Source organism: Oncorhynchus mykiss, unplaced genomic scaffold (assembly GCF_013265735.2).
Source record: "Oncorhynchus mykiss isolate Arlee unplaced genomic scaffold, USDA_OmykA_1.1 un_scaffold_519, whole genome shotgun sequence".
Lineage (NCBI taxonomy): Eukaryota > Metazoa > Chordata > Actinopteri > Salmoniformes > Salmonidae > Oncorhynchus > Oncorhynchus mykiss.
Genome location: NW_023493966.1, coordinates 43,626 through 70,521, shown reverse-complemented (window position 1 = coordinate 70,521; position 26,896 = coordinate 43,626). Strand labels below are relative to the sequence as shown.

At 42.0% G+C, this 26,896-nt stretch overlaps 1 protein-coding gene across 3 annotated transcripts; it reads left to right on the top strand.

Moving 5' to 3' along the window:
- The first annotated feature begins 12,492 nt into the window (after positions 1-12,492).
- Positions 12,493-26,515, top strand: LOC118959024 (parathyroid hormone 4-like). Of its 3 annotated transcripts, none has more exons than XM_036974399.1 (3): positions 12,493-12,615; positions 24,965-25,053; positions 25,338-26,515. In XM_036974399.1, the coding sequence occupies exons 2-3, from the start codon at positions 24,968-24,970 to the stop codon at positions 25,645-25,647; spliced, it is 396 nt and encodes a 131-aa protein (XP_036830294.1). In that variant the 5' UTR covers positions 12,493-12,615; positions 24,965-24,967; the 3' UTR covers positions 25,648-26,515. The 3 variants fall into 3 exon arrangements, with proteins under 3 accessions (XP_036830294.1, XP_036830292.1, XP_036830293.1); XM_036974397.1 differs by having other exon boundaries at positions 25,335-26,515; XM_036974398.1 differs by lacking the exon at positions 12,493-12,615 and adding an exon at positions 16,156-16,211 and having other exon boundaries at positions 25,335-26,515.
- Positions 26,516-26,896: the final 381 nt, after the last annotated feature.

The window sequence follows — 26,896 nt, the reverse complement described above, 5'->3', positions numbered from 1 at the left end:
AATTGGTTGAGGTTATTCCTTTGCGTAATGAAGAAGTACGGCCATCTTGAACGAGGGTCACTTGAAGTGTACTGTTAGATGGAGGCACGTGACCAGAAAGAATGCTTCAGTTTGTTTTCGTCCTGTATTAATCACAGATCATCCCGTCTTCAATTTTATTGATTATTTACGTTAAAAAATACCTAAAGCTGTATTACAAAAGTAGTTTGAAATGTTTTGGCAAAGTTTACAGGTAAACTTTGAGATATTTTGTAGTCACGTTGCCCAAGTTGGAACCGGTGTTTTTCTGGATCAAATGCGCCAAATAAATGGACATTTTGGATATATATGGACGGAATTAATCGAACAAAAGGACAATTTGTGATGTTTATGGGACATATTGGAGTGCCAACAAAAGACGCTCGTCAAAGGTAAGGCATGAATTATAGTTTTATTTGTGCGTTTTGTGTCGCACCTGCAGGGTTGAAATATGCTTTCTCTCTTTTGTTTACGGAGGTGCTATCCTCAGATAATAGCATCGTTTGCTTTTGCCAAAAAGCCTTTTGGCCAGGTGGGACGCGTCCTACATATCCCAGAGAGGTTAATCGAACCGCGTTGTCAGATTTCAAAAAGGCTTTACGGCAGAAGCGTACCATGCGATTATCTGAGGCCAGTGCCCCACATCACAATACTTCTTCAACCAGCACAGGCGTCACAAAATCACAAATGCGATTAAAAAAATCACTTACCGTTGACGATATCCTCTGTTTGCAATCCCAAGGGTCCCAGCTACACAACGAATGGTTGTTTTGTTTGATAAAGTCCTTCTTTATATCCAAAAAAGTCTGTTTAGTTTGCGCCATTGATCTCAGTAACCCACTCTTTCAACATGCTTACAAACAAATCCAAAAAGTCACTGGTAAAGTTCGTCCAAACATGTCAAACGATATTTCTAATTAATCCTCAGGTACTCTAATATCTAAATAAACGATAATATTTAAGACAGAGAATATGTATGTTCAATAGGGAAGCTAAAAACGAAGATCGCACACCTCATTCACGCGCACAACAAGTCTACTTTTCTAATGAGGTACACTGGGAAAAACTACAGCTACTTGTTCATAAAAAAAAGACAATCCTGAAACCTTTTATAAAGACTGTTGACATCCAGTGGAAGACATAGGTACTGCAATCTGTGTCCTTTGTGGTGGAAATTCAGTAGGCCAACATAGGAATGAACTGGGAGCTAAAAAAAAAAAAAAAACAATTCCGGATGGATTCTCTTCGGTTTTCACCTGCCATATCAGTTCTGTTATACTCAAAGACCTCTTCTATCCTCTATCTTAACAGTTTTAGAAAACTTCAGAGTGTTTTCCATCCAATGCTACCATATCTTAGCTTCTGAGTAACAGGCAGTTTACTTTCATCCAAACACTGCACCCGGCCCTCAAGAAGAGGTGGATTTTGGCAAATAAAAATGCTCTAAATTCTCTTCGTTCTCAATGTTCCAACAGAAAGCCTTTGGTGGTTCATCCATGTGTCATTCTGGTCATGCACGCTACGACCAACGTAGCTCTATGTTAGCTAAACTAGCCACTGTAGCTAGCCTGTAACTCCTCCAGTATGTCTTGATGGCATTAGAGATCAGCTGAAAACATGCACTTCTGTAGGGAAATACCTTGTTCATCCATCATCCATGTTTTTAAGCATTAATTGTTATTTTTATTATTTAAGCATAGTTATGATTGTGCATTGATCAGTTATACAATTTAAAGCCGTTGTTTTTGCATTTTTGCCCAAAGTCGACTTTTAAAGTTACTCTCCAGTGTTTCTAGATTTCTATAAAATATGACCTAGAATGAATTACAATATGAGTGAAATAGTTTCCCTTCCAATTTTTTTTTTCAAGTAGGTTTAAAAAGCAACTTTTCTGTGTTTACACCAACAACGACATTGTGTGGACGTACCCCAACAACAGAATGATGTGGACTTACCCCAACAACAGAACGGTGTGGATGTACCCCAACAACAGAATGGTGTGGATCCACCCCAACAACAGAACGGTGTGGATCCACCCCAACAACAGAACGGTGTGGACGTACCCCAACAACAGAATGATGTGGACTTACCCCAACAACAGAACGGTGTGGATGTACCCCAACAACAGAATGGTGTGGATCCACCCCAACAACAGAATGGTGTGGATCCACCCCAACAACAGAACTGTGTGGACGTACCCCAACAACAGAACGGTGTGGATGTACCCCAACAACAGAACGGTGTGGTACCCGTAAACAACAAGGTGTGGACGTACACCCAACAACAGAATGTGTGGATCCCCAACAAACAGAAGGTGTGGACGTAGTCAACACACAACAGAATGTGGAGTGTACGTACCCCAACAACAGAACGGTGTGGAGCAGACTGGTGTGGATCCACCCCAACAACAGAACGGTGTGGACGTACCAACCAACAACAGAATGGTGTGGAGTCAACGAATGGTGTGGACGTACCCAACAACAGAATGGTGTGGATACCCCAACAACAGAATGGTGTGGACGTACCAACAACAGAATGGTGTGGACGTACCCCAACAACAGAATGGTGTGGATGTAACCCAACAACAGAATGGTGTGGATGTACCATAACGGGTCACGGTCAAAAAATATTAATGTAGACCGTTGATTGGCCAGCTCATCCACCAACATTATTTGGGCATGCGTTTACAGAATATAAATTTTAAAAGTGAGAATTTCACTGGACTGTTAATTTAGAAATGCACCATTTTCTATCAGCCTCATGGCATATGTAGAGTAATGGGAAATTAGCCTTAAAACGGCCAAATTCTCTCTCATCGTCATGGAAAAATGTGGAAGAATAGCATGAGATGAGCTTTAAAAAAATAAATAAAATGGTCTGTCTCATGAAACAATTTGTAGAATAGTGTTTATAAAACTGTACTTTTTTCTCTCGCTCCACGGCGAAATGTGTTCAAACACAGGAAGTACATTTTTCTCTCGCTCCACGGCGAAATGTGTTCAAATACAGGAAGTACATTTTTCTCTCGCTCCACGGCGAAATGTGTTCAAACACAGGAAGTACATTTTTCTTTTTTTGTGGGGTTCCACTGATCCTTCCACTTAGACTGGGTTTTCAGAACACCCTTCCAGAGTGGCAAAATAACTCATGTCAAACTGTGTAGAATAATGCAAGAAATATATTGTTTTATGTAAAAAAATAAAAAATAAGGACTAAGGACTCAGAGTTGAATGTTTTTCCCTCCTTGAGCCACAGAATGAACTAATACATCTGTGCGTGTGTTTGACATTAGAGAAAATATGACTTGCCAATAAAACATTCCTGAGACATTGTGAAAGGGAAAGGGGAGATGAGAGATTTGTTTTGTCCAGTAAATAAATGGGATCTAAATGTTATTTCCTGTACGGGGAAACATTGTAAACAATGAGTTGAAGGTATGCTTTAATCAATGTGGTTTAGCTCTCCCATCCATTCTTTTTTAGAGAAAAAAAAACGAAGATGTATTCATTAGAGAGCCAAGGTAGATCAGATCAGAAACCCCATGGGCCAATTTATGTTAAAAGCGAAACACAAAAATGCCTCTATCCTCTCTCCTGACAAACATACAATCCCCATGACACACGGCGGCCATTGCCCTCTGATCCCATCTGAAAAGAACATCTCCATCCCAAGCAGATTCACAGATGGAGCCAAACAGGAGAAAAAGCAAGGGAGTGGTTGAAAGATAGCAGTATGGAGGAGGGGTTATTTTCTACTTGTTTGGTAGAAAATGAGACAAGTGTAGCGGGAAAACAAAGTCCACATGACATTTCTGGTTTAAAGGCCTTTGAGTTAAGAATGAACGATGTAGAAAATGTAAAAGTGTATGTGGGGGGTTAAGGTAGCTAATGGAGAAAGAGGCAATAATACCCCTTTACTTGGCTCCAGAAATCAGACATTTTCTACAGAGGCCTTATAAATAAAACAAGTCTCCCTCCCATCACTCCCTCACCTTTTCTCATAGACTGATTAGACCCCTGTTGGCTGTGTCTTCTTGCCACTTCAATATTGGATTTTCAGAGCCCACTCACGGTTGTTATTATTATTATCATCGCTAACTCTGAGACTCCATCAAGCGCACGGCTACCTGTGGACATGCGTGAAAATCGCCCCAAACCTAGTCTAAATGTAAATGGAGTTGGGTAATTGTTGTCTTTGTGGGGGTAGAACTTTTCTCATTGACAACACTTTTTTTGTGTGTGGGGAAAGGGGGGGGGGGGTTATTTTTGAATTCTTTATTTGGGCTAATTTGGATTTAATGGCCTCGATGCATAGCGAAATTGTCACAGATAACTTGTCGAAATGCTTTTTTTTGGGGGGCACTTCAGTGGGCTATTTCTGTGAGTGCTTGGAATGGAATGAGGCAATAACATGGTTTCACTTCTTTAGCAACCGAGGAACTGTGTTTTATGTCAATGTGTTCTACATTTGCGAGTGTAATAATATTTCTGCCATTATGTCTGAATCAACGTTATTTCTCACGGCACGTTATAAAGGACGAGATAAAAACAAACCCAGTTTTCATTATTCCTCATGGCTCTTTTTTTTGCTTCTTTGGCAATACCTGCTCTTCTACATCTGTAAATTTAGAAGATCTTGGCTTTATCTGTATGGTTAGCTTTATCACCGAAATATAAACCACAATCCTCGTCAGTTATATTCCATGCCATGTATCTTGTAATATTAATTAAACCATGTTAATGGTCATTTTAACTGTAATATGATTTTTTTTTATCAAAACCCAGTTAACGTAACATGAAGAGGGGACTTTTTTTGAGTTGTGGAGAAAAGCAATAAACCGCTCTACCCTGTTTGATACGGAAATGGAAAATCTGTAAAATGATTGTCACGACACAGATACCGATTAATGCTACCTCGGGTTTCGTCGCTTCACAGCTAAGGTTAAGGATTTGGCCACTCCATTCTCAATCTCTTTCTTGCTCACACACGCACGCTCACACGCTCACACACACACACACACGCTCACACACACACACACACACACCACACACACACACACACACACACACACACACACACACAAACACACACACACACACACACACAGGTCAATAGTCATGCTATACTGGGCCGCCATCTCCCCTAAAAACATGCTTCATGCGCTGGAGAGCCGCTGTGATAAGACCACCCAACATCATTTGAGTTCTCCAAAGCAGGACTGTCCAAGAAGGGCTATCTCCAGAAAGCTGCTATGCATCAGCTAGCCTGCTGTATCATTGATCTGCTTTCTCCTCCCAGCTCAAGCATTCTCTGTTGCCATGGCTTGGCAGATGCACTTTTGAAAACATTGCACTTCAATGAGGAGATTTGAAACTCTCTTTCTCTCTCTCTGATGAGAGGGTAGACTTTCTACTCCTTCTCTCAAGAAGAAACTGGTTTGGCCGTGGCTACATGTTTAGGTAATCTCATGCTGATAAGGCAAACTGTATCTCTGCTGATAAGGTAGGAACTGTATCTCTGCTGATAAGTTAAACTGTATATCATGCTGATAAGGTAAAACTGTATCTCATTTTGATAAGGTATAAACTGTATCTTTGCTGATAATAGGTAGACTGTATCTCTGCTGATAAGGTAGAAACTCTATCGTTGCTGATAAGGTAAACTGATCTCTTGCTTTTAACTTCAATCTTTATGTTTGATTATTATACTGATAAGAATGAGGTTGGGAAGTTTTATATAACTGAACACAAATATAAACACAGCATGTAAAGTGAGCTAAAATAAATATCCCAGAAATGTTCCCATACGAACAAAATAATTATGTGCACAAATATCTTTACATCCCTATTAGTGAGCATTTCTCCTTTGCCAAGATATTACATCCACCTGACGGGTGTGGCATATCAATAATCCATTAAATAACATGATCATTACACAGGTGTACCTTGTGCTGGGGACAATAAAAGCCACTCTAAAATGTGCAGTTTCGTCAACAACACTATGCCACAGATGTCTCAAGTTTGAGTGAACGCTCAAATGTCATGCAGACTGCAGAATGTCCACAAGAGCTGTTGCCAGAAAATTTTAATTTCTCCACCATAAGCCACCTCCAATGTTGTTTTAGAGAATTGGCAGTACGTCCAACAGACTCACTACCACAGACCACATGTATGCGTCAATAGGGTGAGCGATTTGCTGATGTCAACAGTGTGAACAGAGGTGCCCCATGGTGGCGGTGGTGTTATGGTATGAGCAGGCACAAGCTACAGGCAACAAATACAATGCGTCTTATCATTGGCAATTTGAATGCACAGAGATACCGTGACGAGATCCTGAAGCCCATTGTCATGCCATTCACCTGCCGCAATCACCTCATGTTTCAGCCATGTTGCAAGGATCTGTAACAATTCCTGGAAGCTGAAAATGTCACAGTTCTCCATGGCCTGCATACTCACCAGACATGTCAACCATCAAACATATTTGGAATGCTCTGCTTCGACGTGTAAGACAGCATGTTCCGGTTCCCGCCAAATCCATCAACTTCACACAGTCATTGAAGAGAAGTGGGTACAACATTCCACAGGACACAATCAACAGCCTGATCAACTCTATGTGAAGGAGATGTGTCGCGATGCATGAGGCAAATGGTGGTCAAACCAGAGGGAAGCCTCTCTAACATAATCCAGGTAGAATCAGGAATTCCCCAAGGCAGCTGTCTAGGCCATTATTTAAAAAAAAACTTTATTTGAGTAAAGCCAGTGTGTCTATGTATGCGGATGACTCAACACATACATGTCAGCTACTACAGGATGAAATGACTGCAGTTAGTTTCAAAGTGGCTGCAAGGAATTGAGTTATTCCTAAATATTGTAAAACTAAAAGCATTACATTTGCTGTCGACAAGCGCCTTCCCGAACACAGCGCGCCTTCCCGAACACAGCGCGCCTTCCCGAACACAGCGCGCCTTCCCGAACACAGCGCGCCTTCCCGAACACAGCGCGCCTTCCCGAAACAAGCCGCCTTCCCGAACACAGCGCGCCTTCCCGAAACACGGCAGTACAACGTGAATGACACATCATACCGACGTTCGATGACCTCATCCCTGACCTGCCTTGGCAGCAGCTAATGGGGGATCCATCATAAATAGAAATACAAATGTCTTTCTCTAAGAAAACAGAAAAAAAAAGCAGAAGAACTCAAGTGTTGTTTTTTGCTTTGTTATTCCAAATGCTGCGTTCACATTTTTCTCCCTCAATCTCTGAAGCACAGCTTTGTGAGGCTTGTTCGTCTTGAGATCTCCTGTCGACTAGGACGTCATCTCTCGTGTTTCTCACATGGGAACGCTCACAGCACTTCTTTTATGCGTATTGAAACACTTCAGGCAGCTGAATTTATGCCAAAATCCAGTGTGTTTGTATATCTAGAGGCCAGTATGTGTCGTGAAACTTGCGAACCCTTGAATCTGGATACATCTCGAGCTAATGGTATTCAGCGTTCGAATCCAGCTTGGAGAACAGCAATGCTCCGTTCAGGTCATGGATGAGGTCATCAAACGTTGGTATGATGTGTCGTTCACGTTGTATTGCCGTGTTCGGGAAGGCGCACGTGCGACACAGACTGACTTCATCAGGCATTTGGGATACCCTGGCATCGGCACATGGCCCACTGTTTTTTTTTTTCCGATAATATCTCGGCTTATCACTTGTCTAGTTTCCGTTCAACTTTTTTCTCTCCTGTGAAAATGAACCTCCTGCGTGGCTGTACTGTTGTTGGCCTTCACTGAAAGTATTGGAAAAGGTCCTGGTATTCATTGGTGAGCTGGCTTATGAATGAACCATTAGACGGTTGGGCTTGGAAATGGACAGAGAGTTGGATTATTTTCAGTAATTCCAAGGTCTGTGCTGTCTGACAGCTGAGAAGTGAGCCGGAATCACCTTTGAATGCACGAAAAGTGGTATCACCATTTTTGTCTCGGAGCGACTGTTGCTGTGAATTTTGATGAGCCATTGGCAAAGATGTTTTGCCATCCATTGGACATGTTCATAATGGTTGACTTGACTGTTGTTGTGTTGGTTTCTGTAGTTTACAAACAGCAGTTCATCATCATCATCATATCATCATCATCATCATCAGAGCTGGTGAGGTGTCTTGTTATGTGTGACTTTTGCATCTAGACTAATTTTATGCACTTGTGTTTTGGGTGTTGTTGGCTTGTTTTCAGCAGCTGGAGGGGTAACTGTGCTTGGGGATTCTACAGCAGAGCAGTGAGGGCCAGAGCACACACAGAGAGGAGAGATAAACGCCAGGTAAAGAAGATAGTGCAGGGCAGCTGTACAGATAACTGATTCGAAGCACTTTGACCTTCTCCAACACGGCAGAAAAGCTACACGGTATGATGCTCCATCTCCTTAATTAATTCAGACACTTACTGACACAAACAGTACAAGTTAACCAAACACACCAAAACACACACCACAGTGCTATTTACAAACACTTGTGACTGGCTCAATTGTTCTGGGGAATACGGTAAGTTTCATAATGCTAAATAAGTGACAAGCTTGGGGGAAATAACATTCCATTAGGGTAGGGGTCATGTATACAAATGCCCATTATTTGTTGGCAACCATGGCTAGAAGAAGAGATTCAGTGACTTGGAAAGAGGGGTCACAAGGAGAAAGGGGGGGTGAAAGGGGTGTGTGTGTGTGTGTGTGTGGTGTGTGTGGGTGTGTGTGTGTGTGTGTGTTGTGTGTGTGGTGTGTGTGTGTGTGCAGTGAGTGTGTGTGTGTGTGTCTACTCAAATGATCTCAACCAAAGTGAAGACTTATGGGAGATTCTGGAGAGGCAAATAAGACAGCCAGTCCATCACATATGCAATTTCTTGTGAAGAATGGTGTCAGATCCTCCAATGGAGTTTTAAGCACTTGTAGAGTCTAAGCCAAGGTACAATTGACGATTGTTAGGCTGGTTAGGACACTATTTTAGGGTATACCTTATTTAGGGATATATAATAATTTTGGTGTACCTGTATATACAGCATATGTGTGTGTGTCTATTTGGATGTGTGTGTGTTTGTGTCTGTTAGGATGTGTGTGTGTTTGTGTGTGTGTGTCTGTTTAGGTGTGTGTGTTTGCTTGTGTGTTGGCTGTTTAGGATGTGTGTGTGTGTGTCTTTTAGGATTGTGTGTGGTGTGTGTGTGTGTGTGTCTGTTTAGGATGTGTGTGTGTGGGGTGTGTGTGTGTGTGTGTGTGTGTGTGGTGTGTGTGTCTATTTAGGATGTGTGTGCATGTGTCTGTTTAGGATGCGTGTGTTGTGTGTGTGTTCTGTTTAGGATGTGTGTGTGTGTGTGTGTGTGGTGGTGTGTGTGTGGTGTGTGTGTCTGTTTAGGATGTGTGTGTGTGTGTGTGTGTGTGTGTGTGTGTGTGTGTGTGTGTGTGTTGTGTGTGGGCTCCTTTCCAACACAAAACAAGACCCGACACACACACAGGTCCACACACAGTCACTAAAGCAACACACAGTCACACATAGGCAACATCATCATGTCAGATCGTCAGAGTGTCGTCAGCTAGTTGAAGAATTCAAAGTTAATTCAACCCCCTCGGGCAGAGTCCTGCTTCCCACAGTGAAACACGGTAAATCATGGAAATGTGTGGTGGAGACAACTAGCAACCCTCACTAACCCCCCCCCCCCCCTTCTCCACCTCTTCACTCCCCCTGAAAACCCCCTGTCCCTCCAGCTTCCCAGAACCCACAGCCCCACCTCTGTGGCAACTGCCAGAAAGGGAAGCACAATAAACACCACTTTGTCGTTGCATTAGGGCCATTATTCCCCCCCTTTTTTTGTTGTTTGTAAGAAGATGTGTACGTTTTTTTGTTCTCTCTCTCAAAACAACACCTACAAACGACTGCATATAGACCCAAACAAACCTCAACGACATCTAACCTGCCAGACCCACCTGCTCAAACCTCTTCATCTCCAGCGCCGCATCTCTCGCCGCATGGTCTCAAAGTCGCCATTTATTTCTCTCCACGCACTTTCATTTTAAGATAATAAAGCATTTGACCTTTTCCATAGACGTTAGCGTGGAGTACTGGTTGATTTCTAGTTAAAAAAAAAAATAATAATGTTTTTATTAAGATTGATGAGAAAAGTATTGTCCAACTAACTGGGTATTTCACTACACTTTCATTCGTTATGTCTTGAAATACGAGACAGACGGATTAAAAATATATTTACATTGTAATACTTCTGACAGGCAACTTTTCTAACTCTGCCCATTAACTTATGACTTTATGACATTCCTCCTCTAAACTATGTAGATATTGGCCTGTTGGGAACTACACTCTCCTACTACATCGCACAGTTGGGCTCGATATGATTTTTCTATAGAGAAAACTGGCAATGTGCACATTGAGCTAAAAAAAAAAAAAAAATGAATGAAGGAATTCAAATAATTGAACCGATGTCAGTCCAAATGAAGAACAATTTGCTCACTTTGGAAAGCATGAACCATATGCTAACTCAGACAGTGGTCTCAAATCAGTAGAACAAATTAAGCTCAGACACACAGGTAGGATTGTCAACGTTTTGCATGCCGGCACCTCTGTATAGGTCTATTGTGTTAAAACGGCAGACCTTGGAAATCGTCAGCACTCAACCTTGTTAATCAGGGAATTTTTATACATTTTTATTTCACCTTTATTTAACAGGTAGGCTAGTTGAGAACAAGTTTCATTTACAACTGCGACCTGGCCAAGATAAAGCATAGCTAGTGGTCAAACAGGACACAACACCAGAGTTACACATGGAAGTAAACAAAAACAAACAATAACAAGTAGAAAAAAAGAGCCTATAAATGTGTGCAAAGGAATGAGGAGTAGGCGAATAATTACAATTAGCAGATTAAAACTGGAGTGATTAAATTATCAGATGGTCATGTGAAGGTAAGATGATACTGGTGTGCAAAAGAGCAGAAAAGTAAATAAATAAAAAACAGTATGGGGATGAGGTAGGTAAATTGGGTGGGCTATTACCAAAAGGTGGCAGTAGCGTTGTTCGTCTATTTGTGGTATCAGGGCCGGTAGGTATCGGTCCCGGTCTGGATCGGTGCCTTTCGGTATCGGTGCCGGTCGAGTATCGGTGCCTTTCGGTATCGGGCCGGTCGTGTATCGTTTGACAGGTCGTATCGGTGCCTTCGGTATCGGTTGCCGGTCGGATCGGTTGCCTCAGCCGGTTTGCCTTTCGGTATCGGATATCGGTGCGGTCGGTATCGGTGCCTTTCGGTATCGGTGACCGTCGGTATCGGTGCCAAGTCGGTATCGGTGCTTTCGGATCGGTGCTTTGTCGGAATCGGTGTGGTTGGTATCGGTGCGGTCGGTATCAGTGCCTTGCGGCTATCGGTGCCGGTCGGTATACGGGGCCGGAGGTATCGGTGCCGGTGGTATGGTGCGGGACGGTCGGTATCATGCCGGTCACTGCTGTTTTAAGATGACGTGGACCATATTGTTTTAGGAGCACAGGCCTTATTTCCATCAAGCTTATTGGTTATGGACTGATTGTAAATATATCACTAGCCACTTACAACAATGCTACCGTATATAATGTTACTTACCCCTACATTATTTCATCTCATATCGCATACGTATTATAATGTACTCTATATCATCGACTGTATCCTTATTAATTACATGTACATACTAGCCACTTTAAACTATTGCCACTTTGTTTACATACTCATTCATTTGTACATACTGTACTCGATACCATCTACTGTATTGCCTATGCTGCGCTGTACAATCACTCATTCAGAATATCCTTATGTACATATTCTTATCCCTTACATGTTGTACAAGACAGTAGTTTGGAATTGTTAGTTAGATTACTTGTATTACTGCATTGTCGGAACTAGAAGCAAAGCATTCGCTACACTCGCATTAACATCTGCAACCAGGTATTGACAAATACAAAATTTGATTGATTTGATTAGCTTATTGGTTGACTGTCCCTTCATTTCTATTCACCCAACTCAATTGAAACATTCTAGATTTAAAACTACTTCATGATTTCAAATTTTCTGAATACGGCAATAGCCTTAATGTTTATTAGATAGCTAACATTTAGCAAATTGGTAACTAGCTAAAGGACACTGCTCTAACTCGGCAGTTTCCAGAGGAAGCCATTTCATGTAAACGAGCTAATCTGTTGTGATTTAATTATATTCTCAATACTAGATACTCTGGGTAACTCGCTTGGAAGAAGTATTAGAGTTCTGTGTGAAGCGTCCGTTCCATTAGGAGATTTATCCTACATTGACTTGGCAATTTGAACATACTGTATATTAGCATATCAATGGCAGGGAATTATTTGTGTCTCTATTTGAGGAAGGGAAAAAAACGGAGTGACATTTTATCTTTAGCAGTGTGACGTGTGACTGTGTAGCCTAATTAACGAGGGGTGTGGGTGTATGTGTGAGGTCAGCTATGGTGTGTGTGCAGGCGTGTGTCAGGGAGAGGTATAAAAGGTTAATGTCACCCTCTCTGGGGGCTAATACAGTAAGAGTCTGAGGAATCAGGGAAGACTATAGCTGTATCAGGGAATATGTAAGTACACCTTGATACCTTCTAATTTCCCCACAGGTAAACTGGCTAGAGATCAAATTAGAATTGACCATTACTGACTAGAGATTCTTGATTTCCGGGCGTGTGTACTAACTTTGTTTCAGGAATTTATCATACATTATGTTGTGAATTGAGTAACTACGTAGTAATCACTTTGGTAACTCATTTTAAATGTGTCAAGTCTGTTATTACATTTCAACATTATTTCACAGTATCTGCTATTACCATGTATGTCTGCATGACATAATTTTATTCAAAAAGGAGGTTTCCCAAACTGTGTGTTCTCCAAGGGCTATGCAAACAAACTCTGTATTACTCCAGTTGGTAATTACTAAAAGTCAACATGTCTTTTTTTTTGTGTTTCTGAGAGTTTGATTGATGATGAACAGATTAACACCTAAACGATGGATTAACATTAGAACACCGAAAATGTTGCTCGTTCTCAAAGGAATATGCAAATAGAGGCAGAGAGACAGTAGGATGCAGATGCAAAATTCATTTGGGCCATTGCTTGCGAACATTAGAAAAAGTTTCAGTTTAAACAATTTTCTCCGTCTCAAAATGTGCATCAGCTAATTACAATTGTTGACGTAGCTGCAAGAGATCAAATATATTCGTTAGCTATTCCCAACAGAGCTCTGCGCTAACCTGCACAGCTGGCCGGGATTATATCCGGTTCAAATCTCATATCAGCCAAATAAAATCGTTGGCATAGTTGGACCTGATCCAACATTCATTCACGAAAGCGCCCTTAACAGAAGTCCAACGGCACGTTGTGATAATCCGAAACAATGAGATTATGCGCGCTTGACTGACTTCTCCAACAGCGCTCTGTATAGAGTGCCTAGCTCTTTGAAATTGTTGCAGATTGTGGAATGGGCTCAAAACTCATATGTATTTATTTTTTTCTTTGAAATGTAGAATTACATTTATTGTGTTAGTGTGTGAGAAGAGAAGTGCCGCCAAAACCTTGTAAATGAAGATTACGAATACATTTGATGAGGAGCTTCTTGCTGGAGTCCCTCTTGCAGACCAACACACAGGCTACTGGCAACGCTACCTAAATGACCATCTCTACTATAGGCTATATTACGTAGATGTTTAGGCCTACAATTCCGTATACAACATGTTATATCCATTATTATAATCACCCACTTAGCCACATATACGTTATTTGAATCGAGCGTCGAGGACCAGAAGTGAACAGTGTTTCCTTTAAAAAAAAGAAAATGGCAGATGGGGAGGGGGGGCTCGAACCCATGGTCAATGATGTACGATACATTTAAATGTTGTATAGACCTTTATGGGTTTTTTTTTCTCATTAAAACACATGGATTGTGTACGAAACAGATTCGCAAAAACGTGTGATTTTGTCATATGTGAAAACATGCCTTTTAGAATTTTGTCTCATTTCAGTAGTAGCCTAGTGTAGCGCGGGGTATTTACACCTAAATATCTATTCCCGTAGCCAATACTACACCGCCTTTGTTATACACGAGCGGGAAGTCCTCAGTACTTAACTTCAACACAAGTTCTTCAAATCAGGAGTAGAGTCTGGGAATAAACAGGCCAGGTATAATACACAAATATAGATTTGATTCATAATAGGACTAATAGAAAGCTTAGACTGGAACTATCATCTTCAGCGCTTAGCACTCTGCACAGAATCATCTGGCCAAGGAATCAGAGTTATACCGTCATCAATATCATCATCATCGTCATTCAATAATCAAGGTATCCCATTTAAGTTCTGTTGAACTCTGGCCAACATACAAAACCTGCTTACCAACAACCCAGAAGGGCATGTCAACGGAGAAAGAGAGCTGTTGGGTAACTTTATTTGTGCCACTTTTGACCCCCTATGCACTTTGCCATATAATGGGTTACCTTCAGTTGACTCCCCTGAATACCTTTCAATATTGGTGACTTATTAGTTTGTAGCTCAAACGGTTCAGATTTTATAGACGATTGTGACAATTTTATTGTCCGAATCCTCTCATGTGCAGATAACATTGCGCCTGACATGGGGATTGTGAAAGCAATCTTATATTGGCAAAAAGAGGTGATTGAGCTGCAGCCACTCCATCAAACGGTAAGGCTCTAGCATAAAGACATGGAGAGCTATTCAATATCCAAAATGATGTTACTGTTTGACTCACGGGCCACAGGCGCATCTATCAACTTACTTTTTTTATTATTAGATTGAGGTGCACCTGTGACTGACAGAGGCAGGAGGCTGTGTTCAAGAACCACAACAAACTTCAATCCTTCCACCTTAATTTTGGAATGTGTCCTCATATTCGACACAAAGTAAAATAAGCACTACTCAAAATCTCTGAAAGAAATAAGGATAAAATAAGGATAAAGGGTAATAATGCAAAAACACACCATATAAATAAAGGTTTGGTCAAAAAAATAACATGCAAAAGGCACACTCGAGATACTTAAGGGATAGTAAATATCAAACCACCATGCAAAAAGACAGAGCGAAAAGGTATGAAATCTCATCACCAGTCAGTTGACTTGGGAACCATAACCATATGCAGTACCAGTCAAAAGTTTCATCACTGTCACCTTAGAGAGCCTTTTTATTTCTCTATTTGGTTAGGTCGGGGTGTGATTTGGGTGGGCATTCTAGTTTTCCTATTTCTTTGTTTGGTCTGGTATGGTTCCCAATCAGAGGCAGCTGTCTATCGTTGTCTCTGATTGGGGATCATACTTAGGCAGCCTTTTTCCCCCTTTAGTTTGTGGGATCTTGATTTTGTATAGGTGCTGTGTAGCCTGCAGAACTTTACGGTCGTTTTGTATTTTGTTGGTTTTTCGGTGTTCATTTTTAATAAAGTAAGATGTTCGCCTACCACGCTGCACCTTGGTCTAATTCATCCAACGAGCGTAACAGAAGATCCCACCACAAACGGACCAAGCAGCGTGGGACCAAGCAGCGTGGCCAGGAGGAGCAGACATCCTGGACATGGGAAGATATTGGATGGTAAAGGATCCTGGACGTGGGAGGAGGTCATGGCCGGAAGGGATCGCCTTCCATGGGAGCAGACGGAGGCAGCGAGGGAGGAACAACGACAACACCGGGGTTCGTGTCCACAAAGACAGCCCAAAGGACAGTCCCCCAAAAAATTGTGTGTGTGTGTGTGTGGGGGGGGGGGGGGTCGGTCGACCCAGGGAGAGTGCCAGAGCCCGTCTGGCATTCAGTAGAACAGTGCGAGGAGGGATACCGGAGAATGGAGTTGGTGAGGAGTATGCGGCAACGTAGGCAATTGGAGGAGCGTGTCACCAGTCCAGTGCAATCTGGGCCGGTCCCACGCATCAGGCCTCCAGTGCGCCTCCCAGTCCGGTACGTCCTGTGTCTCCTCCTCGTACTCGCCCTGAAGTACGTGTCACCAGTCCGGTACGTCCTGACCCTGCTCCCCGCACTCGCCCTGATGTACACCTCCACAGCCCAGTACGTCCTGTGCTACCTCCCCGAACTCACCCTGAGGTGCGTGTCACCAGCCCGGTGCCACCTGCATCAGGCCTCCAGTGCGCCTCCTCAGTCCAGTACGTCCTGTGCTACCTCACTCGCAGTAAGTAAGATATTCGCCTACAACGCTGCTCCTTGGTCTAATTCATCCAACGAACGTAACACACACCCACTCATTCAAGGGTTTTCATTAGTTTGACTTTTCTACATTGTAGAATAATAGTGAAGACTTCAAAAATATGAAATAACACATGGAATCATGTAGTAACCAAAAAAGTGTTAAACAAATCAAAATATATTGTATATTTTTAGATTCTTCAAAGTTGCCACCCTTTGCCTTGATGACAGCTTTGCACAATCTTGGCATTCTCTCAACCAGCTTCACCTGGAATGCTTTTCCAACAGTCTTGAAGGAGTTCCCACATACTGTATGCTGAGCACTTGTCGGCTGCTTTTCCTTCACTCAGCGGTCCAACTCATCCTCATCTCAATTGGGTTGAGGTCGGGTCATTGTGGAGGCCAGGCCATCAGATGCAGCACTCCATCACTCTCCTTCTTGGTCATATAGCCCTTACATAGCCTGGAAGTGTTTTGGGTCATTGTCCTGTTGAAAAACAAATGATAGTTCCACTAAGTGCAAACCAGATGGGATGGCATATCACTGCAGAATGCTGTGGTAGCCATGTTGGTTAAGTGTGCCTTGAATTCCAAATCACAGACAGTGTCACCAGAAAAGCACCATCACACCTCCTCCATACTTTACGGTGGGGAACCACACATGCAGAGATAATCCGTTAACCCGCTCCTCATCTCACAAAGACACAGTGGTTAGAACCAAAAATCTCATTTTATGGTTAGAACCATAATCTCAATATTATATATTAAACTCACTTCCTTGGCAACTCCCTTCGCAACAGATATGCGAAACACAAGAAGTAAGAATGCTCTGACTTCTGCGGAAATGCTACACGGCCACTGCAGACGATGTCAGATTGACCATGTAGCGGCTCTTACGCGCTCATTGGTTACACTGATGGCATGGGCCATTTCTCGGCCTGCACCCCACAGCCAAACCAAACGAAGAGCCCAGTCCCTCTATGCTCAACCGTGTTTTGTCACTGAGGCAGCCATAAACTCTGTAACAGAGAAGCACTCTTCTCAGCAACATCCCTCCAACTTCCCTCATGGCAGTGACACCTCCAACCTACTTACCCAGCCGCCAGGCCACAAGCCACACACACTGTGATGGAATTATGGACACAACCGTGCCAAGTACCGCTCCTTAGCGCATCTCAATCCCACTCACCCAAACACCACAGCGCACACCAGGCTTCAGAGGCTCCCTAAAACCAAGGCCAACCCAGGGCCGCACACAAAATCATAATGCACCAATACCAGTAGCGACCCGTCATCAAGGGCAGGTGGATCAGAGCACCTGTTTTGAGCCAAACCTGTTTAGTGCCTGTTTTGCACGTTATTTTGGAATTAATCAGTTTGCAAATAATGTTAAAACATTTTTTTTTTTTTTAAATAATCATTGAGTTAATAAAGCTGCATACAAACATGGTCTATTTTTTTCTTTCTTATATAAGGAATCTCCAAAATGCAGGTGTTCCAGCCTAGCTCAGTGCTTTCTGTGGTGGTGGGGCAGCCAGCGGAAATTACAGAGCCTAGGGGTTGGTAATGTTCTATAGTTGCGCTGTGATTGGCTCAGTGTTCTGTCACTCATGGGGACACTATGTCACCACAAAATCTACGGATAGAGCTCGAAAATGCCCATCCAAGGAGGCTCAAAGTCATTGGCCACAGATAAAATGATGTAAAATCACATACCTACAGTAGCTTTGATTGGACATCATACTTTCAAAATCAAATCTTAGCTAGCATTCATCATCATGAATCAAGGCAATCTACTGGCAAATCCTTTTAATTTCTTGTCATATGAAGAGAAATAATAGATCAAATGTTTCGGTGATCATCGGCCATTGGACACAAACAATACACAACAAGTTGGAAATCATAAATTCACAAAGAGTGGTTTGGAAGGAATCATTGGCTAACTACAAACATTGTAAAGCAATCACTAGCCTGCTATTCAATGGAGTGGGTGTGTGGTCCAAGTCTGGTTTTAATGGTCTCTTCTCCAAGCTTAAAAGGATAAACATTCAACATTGGCCATGCTGTCAATCCAGCATGACTTCTGCCATGCTCAAAACAACTGCAAATCTCAGACTTCAGTGAGTTCAAGACAACTGGAAACTCGGAAAAAAACGAGCTTCCACTGGGAAAATACTTTTTGAATGGTTATCCAACTCTGAATTGCAAGTCGGGAACTCGGACCTCATTCCTGAAGTTCACTGACGTCATCATGATTCAACCCTGTTTTTTTTCAGAGTTCCCAGTTGTCTTGAAAGCACCATAAATCCAGAGAATGACAGACCACGAAGGACCACCACCACACCTTCCTGTTCAAGTGAGCATAGAAAAACAATGGGAGTCCAAAGTGTAGTGTATGCTGCTGCATAAATCATGTAATATGCCAGGAAGTGAATGAGGCTGAATTTAACTGTTTCGCTGCCAGACAAGGCTCCGCTGAAAGCCAGGTGTAGCAGTGGTAAGGTGTTGGGACTGCTGTTGGGACAGTTTTATGTAAACCCTAACAGTTTGTTGGCACGGTTTGTCACCATTATAGTGCAATTCATGTATTGTTTAGTGTTATGATGTGTAGTGTAGTGGCTTTGCTGGTGTGCATCAAAAAATAAAAATAAATGCCCCACAAAGTTTTACATGCTAAAATCGCCACTGACCAATACAATAGTTTATATAAAGTTAACTAATAGGCAACCCAAACAATTATATTCAAATACAGGTCTCAGAAAAACAAATAATATTTTGAATATATTTAAGTTATTTGAATGAGAAAACGGTGTAATTGATGGCTACCAAAAACTACAACAGTTAGTTGAATTAGTCTAAATCTATTTTATTTTTTATTTAACTAGGCAAGTCATTTAAGAACAAATTCTTATTTTCAATGACGGAACAGTGGGTTAACTGCCTGTTCAGGGGCAGAACGACAGATTTGTACCTTGTCAGCTCGGGGTTTGAAATTTCAACCTTCCGGTTACTAGTCCAACGCTCTAACCACTAGGCTACCCTGCCACCCCTATGATCATAAGCGCAATTTCTGAGGGAAATGGAATCACCTCAACACTAGTACAGACCACTTTTGTAGCTTCAAAATGACTAACAGATATATTTCACAATGAGTGAGACAAAGGTAATGCAGTAACACTTGACAAAGTTACTACACATGTGTAGTAACTTTGATTACAATAGAAACATTGTGGCATAGGACTTTGGAAATCACATAATAATGGCATTATTACAGTCACTATTCCTTGTGTACTCTCAGCTCATTGCTATGCAATTACCAAAGTATTATATAACAATGTAAAGTGTTACTGAGAATGCTAACAGTAACAGAGCATGGCTATTAAGTCTTGAAAGGGTGACTGCCTGCTTGAATCAACTACTGCCAGTGCCGGACTACAGCATTTGAGGCCCCGAGGAACAGACCTTTTTTTTTAAGAAAACGGCTAATATCCTGCAATTCTACACTTTTTACCATTGGGCAGAAAAAAATAGTATTGTTTTATAGCTCATCTCATGCTTTTGTTCACATTTTGACAGGAAGCTGAGAGAGAATTTTGCCATTTTAAAGCTAAGTTTTGGTTCTTCTACACATTTTTCCATGGGGTTGAGAAAGTTGTAATCCTGTAATTTTACACCTTTTGCTAGGGGGGGGGGGGGGGGGTTGTGGGCCCCCTTGAGGTGGGGCCCCCGTTTGGTAATCTGGCCCTGACTACAGCCAAGGTAGGTTGAAAATCATGTTACTTTGTATTCTGAGTAACCGATCTCTAAAGATGGCATAGTGTGTTTGAAACAAGAACACTTGCCCTCAGATGAACAAGGACTTTCAAAGTGTTATTTTTAATCATCCAAATTACTGTTTGCAAATTTTGCAAATGGCTTTGAATTATACTGTTCAGTATGTTCAGGTATCATAAAATGAATTGCAGCTTTCCAGATGTTTTAAAATGCCATGTTCACAAGTACAGTGAAATGCCTTAATTGCAAGCTCCAAACCCAACAATGCAGTAATCAATATCCATTTAGCACTAAAATTAACATAAGGTATAAAAAATATATATGTATAGAGTCTTCTTGGGTATGAAGCTACAAGTTTGGCACACCTGTATTTGGGGAGTTTCTCCCATTATTCTCTGCAGATCCTCTCAAGCTCTGTCAGGTTGGATGGGAACATTGCTGCACAGCTATTTTCAGGTCTCCCCAGAGATGTTAGATCAGGTTCAAGTCCATGCTTTGGCTGGGCCACTCAAGGACATTCAGAGACTTGTCCCGAAGCCACTCCTGCATTGGCTTGGCTGTGTGCTTAGGGTCGTTGTCCTGTTGGAAGGTGAACCTTCGCCCCAGTCTGAGGTCCTGAGCACTCTGGAGCTGGTTTTCATCACGGAGCTCTCTGTACTTTGCGCCGTTCATCTTTCCCTTGATCCTGACTAGTCTCCCAGTCAATGCCACTGAATAAACATCCCCACTGCATGATGCTGCCACCACCATGCTTTACCGTGGGGATGATACCACGTTTCCTCCAAACTTGGCATTCAGGCCAAAGAGTTCTATCTTGATTTCATCAGACCAGAGGTGGCTTTTGGCAAACTTCAAGCTGGCTGTCATATGCATTTTACTGAGGACTGGCTTCCATCTGGCCACTCTACTGTACAGGCCCGAATGTTCAGTTTGGCAGGGCGGCCAGCTCTAGGAAGAGACTTGGTGGTTCCAACCTTCTTCCATTTAAGAATGATGGAGGCCACTGTGTTCTTGGAGACCTTCAATGCTGCAAAAATGTTTTGGTACCCTTCCCCAGATCTGTGCCTTGACACAATCCTGTCTCGGGGGCTCTACAGACAATGCCTTCGACCTCATGGCTTAGTTTTTGCTCTGACACGCACTGTAAACTGTGAGACCTTTACAGTGCCTTGCGAAAGTATTCGGCCCCCTTGAACTTTGTGACCTTTTGCCACATTTCAGGCTTCAAACATAAAGATATAAAACTGTATTTTTTTGTGAAGAATCAACAACAAGTGGGACACAATCATGAAGTGGAACGACATTTATTGGATATTTCAAACTTTTTTAACAAATCAAAAACGGAAAAATTGGGCGTGCAAAATTATTCAGCCCCTTTACTTTCAGTGCACCAAACTCTCTCCAGAAGTTCAGTGAGGATCTCTGAATGATCCAATGTTGACCTAAATGACTAATGATGATAAATACAATCCACCTGTGTGTAATCAAGTCTCCGTATAAATGCACCTGCACTGTGATAGTCTCAGAGGTCCGTTAAATGCGCAGAGAGCATCATGAAGAACAAGGAACACACCAGGCAGGTCCGAGATACTGTTGTGAAGAAGTTTAAAGCCAGATTTGGATACAAAAAGATTTCCCAAGCTTTAAACATCCCAAGGAGCACTGTGCAAGCGATAATATTGAAATGGAAGGAGTATCAGACCACTGCAAATCTACCAAGACCTGGCCGTCCCTCTAAACTTTCAGCTCATACAAGGAGAAGACTGATCAGAGATGCAGCCAAGAGGCCCATGATCACTCTGGATGAACTGCAGAGATCTACAGCTGAGGTGGGAGACTCTGTCCATAGGACAACAATCAGTTGTATATTGCACAAATCTGGCCTTTATGGAAGAGTGGCAAGAAAGCCATTTCTTAAAGATATCCATAAAAAGTGTTGTTTAAAGTTTGCCACAAGCCACCTGGGAGACACACCAAACATGTGGAAGAAGGTGCTCTGGTCAGATTAAACCAAAATTGAACTTTTTGGCAACAATGCAAAACGTTATGTTTGGCGTAAAAGCAACACAGCTCATCACCCTGAACACACCATCCCCACTGTCAAACATGGTGGTGGCAGCATCATGGTTTGGGCCTGCTTTTCTTCAGCAGGGACAGGGAAGATGGTTAAAACTGATGGGAAGATGGATGGAGCCAAATACAGGACCATTCTGGAAGAAAACCTGATGGAGTCTGCAAAAGACCTGAGACTGGGACGGAGATTTGTCTTCCAACAAGACAATGATCCAAAACATAAAGCAAAATCTACAATGGAATGGTTCAAAAATAAACATATCCAGGTGTTAGAATGGCCAAGTCAAAGTCCAGACCTGAATCCAATCGAGAATCTGTGGAAAGAACTGAAAACTGCTGTTCACAAATGCTCTCCATCCAACCTCACTGAGCTCGAGCTGTTTTGCAAGGAGGAATGGGAAAAAATTTCAGTCTCTCGATGTGCAAAACTGATAGAGACATACCCCAAGCGACTTACAGCTGTAATCGCAGCAAAAGGTGGCGCTACAAAGTATTAACTTAAGGGGGCTGAATAATTTTGCACGCCCAATTTTTCAGTTTTTGATTTGTTAAAAAAGTTTGAAATATTCAATAAATGTCGTTCCACTTCATGATTGTGTCCCACTTGTTGTTGATTCTTCACAAAAAAATACAGTTTTATATCTTTATGTTTGAAGCCTGAAATGTGTCAAAAGGTCGTAAAGTTCAAGGGGGCCGAATACTTTCGCAAGGCACTGTATATAGACAAGTGTGTGCCTTTCCAGATCATGCCCAATCAATTGAATTTACCACAGGTGGACTCCAATCAAGTTGCAGAAACATCTCAAGGATGATCAATGGAAAATGGCTGCACCCGAGCTCAATTTCAAGTCTCATAACAAAGGGCCTGAATACATATGTAAATTAGGTATTTCTGTCTTTGCTGCATACATTTGCAAACATTTTTAAAAACCTGTTTTCGCTTTGTCATTAAGGAGTATTGTGAGTAGATTGAAGAGGGGAAAGAAACAAGTTAATCAATTTTAGAATAAGGCTGTAACGTAACAAAATTTAGAAAAAGCCAAGGGGTCTAAATACTTTCCGAATGCACTGTATATGAACAGAAGTATGTGGACACCCATTCAAATGAGTGGACCTGGCTATTTCATCCACACCCGTTGCTGACAAGTGTAGAAAATCGAGCCCACAGCCATGCAATCTCCATAGACAAACATTGGCAGTAGAATGACCTCACGGAACAAATTGTTGCGTCATATAACAAACGTGCCCACTGCTATTGGCAGGTGCGCTCCTACCAACAGCTTGCGGGTATAACAGGGATGGGCAACTGGCCCCCCTTTTGAAGGCCCTCGGTTCAACCAAACCCCCCTACCCCCAGTACAGGCCTCAAATTACTGTTGCGAGTAAGGAGAGTAGAATAAACAAGGTGCAATTTCAAAATTTGGTTGTGCGTCAGCAGTTTGATTAGTATAGTCAATTAGCCCATGTCAGCTAACATATTTTATATAGACAAGTTAGCTGGCCGAAAAACCATCTAAACGTGTTAAAGAGAGCGAGATTATTCCAATTTATCAAATGGCAGCCAAAGATCGATTATCATGTCACCAGAATAAGACCCTCGATATTTATTGGAAAGGTGCATCAAGCTCATCGCCTTGCATTTTTACCACCTTGTGATGTTCATCATAATTTAGTTCATCTGTAGCCTATTAAAACGGCATGTCGTAGTACGAGGACCACACAAAATGTCATTAGGTGACTCCAAGTTTACTTCGATATGATGGTTATTATATCAATATTTGCGCATGAAAGCGTTTCCACCGCCATTTCTCACATAATGAATTGTGCAAACCCCAAAAAGATCCCACCTTGTCTTTTGTTTTTAGATTTGAAACTCTTCAAATAGGACGGTCAGACAGATTGGAATAGCATACTCATTCCACAAATATGTAGTCACCTCAAACTAAGCTATTTGTTCCACCGACTCAATCATTACATTCCACAAAGCATACTTCAAACTATAGTTATCCCATGTCTATGCTAAAAAAGATTACCTTCAAATGATCTAATTTAACGCTTAAAATATTCCAATGCTCCGTTCTCTGCCGACTGTCGTCAAACATAAAGTGGGGGATTTACCGAAACTAAAACACAGGTTCTTTAAATGTGGAGCATGGGAATTAACAGACCAGGTATAAAACAAACATCTATGTGATTCACAATAGAAAGTTTAGACTGGAACATCTTCAGCGCCTTCCACTCTGTAAAGAATCTTCTGATCAGTTCAATCATCATCACCACCACCCATTATTAAATAATCAAGCTATCATATTTAAGTTGTTTAACTCCGGCCAACATACAAAACATACCAACAACCCAGGAGGGGACGCCAGGGGAGAAGGAGAGCGGCACCAACGGAGATGGGCACCATAGAACATCACTAATGATTCAAATCTATTTTCGCTGCACCATGGGCGCCTCTCCCATCCTCCTATGACATGTCAGCCTTTACCATTGTTAGGGTATACTCTGAAACAAAAGTTAAGCACAGATTTCAGAATCACGCCCTTAAATAGAACGAGGTACACCTTTGACTGACAGAGGCAGAAGGCTGTATTCAAGAACAACAAACTTCAACCTGTTACACTAGTCAAGGATGCAGAATTTGTTACAGGAAATAATCACTGTCACTGCTCAGGTTAGCATGGGGATACATGTGCCAGGTTATGTAATGGGAACAGCTAACATGTAGCGTTTGATCACGTGCAACTACTTCGACGGTTTTAATTGGCTGACGCGCATTTTGAGACGCAGAAAACGTTTGAAATGAAACTTTTTCTAATGTTCGTAAGTATGGCCCCAGTGAGTTTTGAGGAATTACATGAAGTTTTTGTGAACGTTCGATCTCTGCAGACGATGCTGGTATCCCAAAAGCATGTGCAGGCCGTTGCTGTCATGGTTCTTGTCGTCTTCACAGTCGGTCACTGTCAGGAGAATGAAAGGTAAGTCTCTGGTTCCTCTTAAGGTTAATTCCTTTATTGTTTTTTATATATACTTTTAAACATGCTGAAAGTTCCTGAAGTCTATTTTTCACACCTTGTATTTGTTGCGAGCAAACTACACACTACAGCTCTCTCCTCCTTGTCTCTCCTCCTTTATCATCTTTCTATCACATTATTTTCCTGAAGATATTACTGTACTCCTCTCCCTCCCTGCTCAATAATACATATCTCTGCCCCCCTCACCCCTCCTCTTTCCTCTACTCCCCTCCTCTCCACTCCAGCAGGCGAGCGGTAACGGAGCACCAGCTGATGCATGACCGTGGCAGGACCATCCAGAGCCTGAAGAGACTCATCTGGTTGTCCAGTGCCATGGAGGGTCTCCACACTGCCCAGACCCGCTCCTCCTCCCTGCTGCCCCCCACCGCACTTAACCCCATCCCGCGCTACACCCCGGGCTTCTCCCCTGCCCTCAAACCACACTCTGCTGGCTCACAATCTGGGGAGGCCAGCAACAACCACAAGGGGTCACTGGAGAGACTTATGAAAAACTTCTTCAGCCCCAACCTCATGGACCTCTCTGAGGGGGAACCATAGACCCCGCAACTCTCAGAACCATCTCTATTTCGCATTCTGTGTCGCTGCTTTGATTGTCAATGAGTATGTTAGCCTACTAAAAGTCTGCACATGAAAATAAAATAGACCATGACTTTTATTAATGGGTATCTGCTTTGAGCCTGCTATTTTTGGCATGTTTTTCACCCATCAGATCTCTCAGCCTGGTCTCATAGACTAGACGTAACATAGTAAATGTAAATACGGGACACTCAAATAAACTAAAGTAGGGTGGGTGGGGCGTGTAACGCGATTGAGGTTGCGAGTTTAAATGTCATCAAGGAGAACTTGAGCATTTTTGCTAATTAGCAACTTTCAACTACTTACTACATTTTAGCTACTTCGCCTAACCCTTTTAGCTGATCGTTCCCCTAACCTTAACTCTTTTAGCTAAACCTAACTATAACCTTAACCCTTTGACATAACTCCTCAACTAAACTCTAACCCCAACCTCAACCCCTATTCTAGCTAACTTTAGCCAGCTAACTAACGTTAGATACCTGGTTAGAATTCGTAACATATCATACATTTTGAAAAATATAACATATTGTATGTTTTTCAAATTCATAACATATTGTACATTTTGTAAATTCGTAACACATAATATGAATTTTAATTTGTAACAAATCATATGAAATGGGTGATGGACATCCACAAATGAATACATGTGATAATGTGATATCAAAGGTAGCATATCATACTAAATGGAGTGACTCGGATTTACATGCAGAGTAATACTAAATGCTCTGAGACCAGGTTGGATCTCTGTGAAGATGTACTGTAAATGTCAACTAGTGCTGTATGCAACAATGCATGGTCGTCTCATTAAAATACTTTTTCTTTATCTGCTGATGATGATCGCAATCATTCTTAATTGATTCTTAATTTACTCTAATGTTCTGTTGAATTTCTTTATTAACCCAGACCCAGAAATATCTGCAGATTGCTTTGACTCCCCTGCCTCTGCTGGTCGTTCACATATTCCCAGTGTATCAGTGCTGTAAATATTGTGCGATGAACATTCCACAGTCTTTTAATAGAACCCCTCTATTATAGAACCACTCTAATCTGTGAATAGTGGCTGATTGGCGCTCGGTTGTCCCATCAGGAGACTAGAGGCAGTCCTTTTAAGAGTAGGCTGGAGATAACTCAACAGCCAAGGGTTTCTGCTCTCAGAGTTCCATGGATTCTAACTGGGTTTTCAACCTATTAGTGGAGATGATTATATGGA

Excerpts from the sequence above, each read along its gene's own strand:
- LOC118959024 (XM_036974397.1), top strand. The coding sequence starts at position 24,968 with ATGCTGGTATCCCAAAAGCATGTGCAGGCCGTTGCTGTCATGGTTCTT. Across the intron at positions 25,054-25,334 it reads CACTGTCAGGAGAATGAAAG|CAGGCGAGCGGTAACGGAGC; the intron begins GTAAGTCTCTGG and ends TCTCCACTCCAG.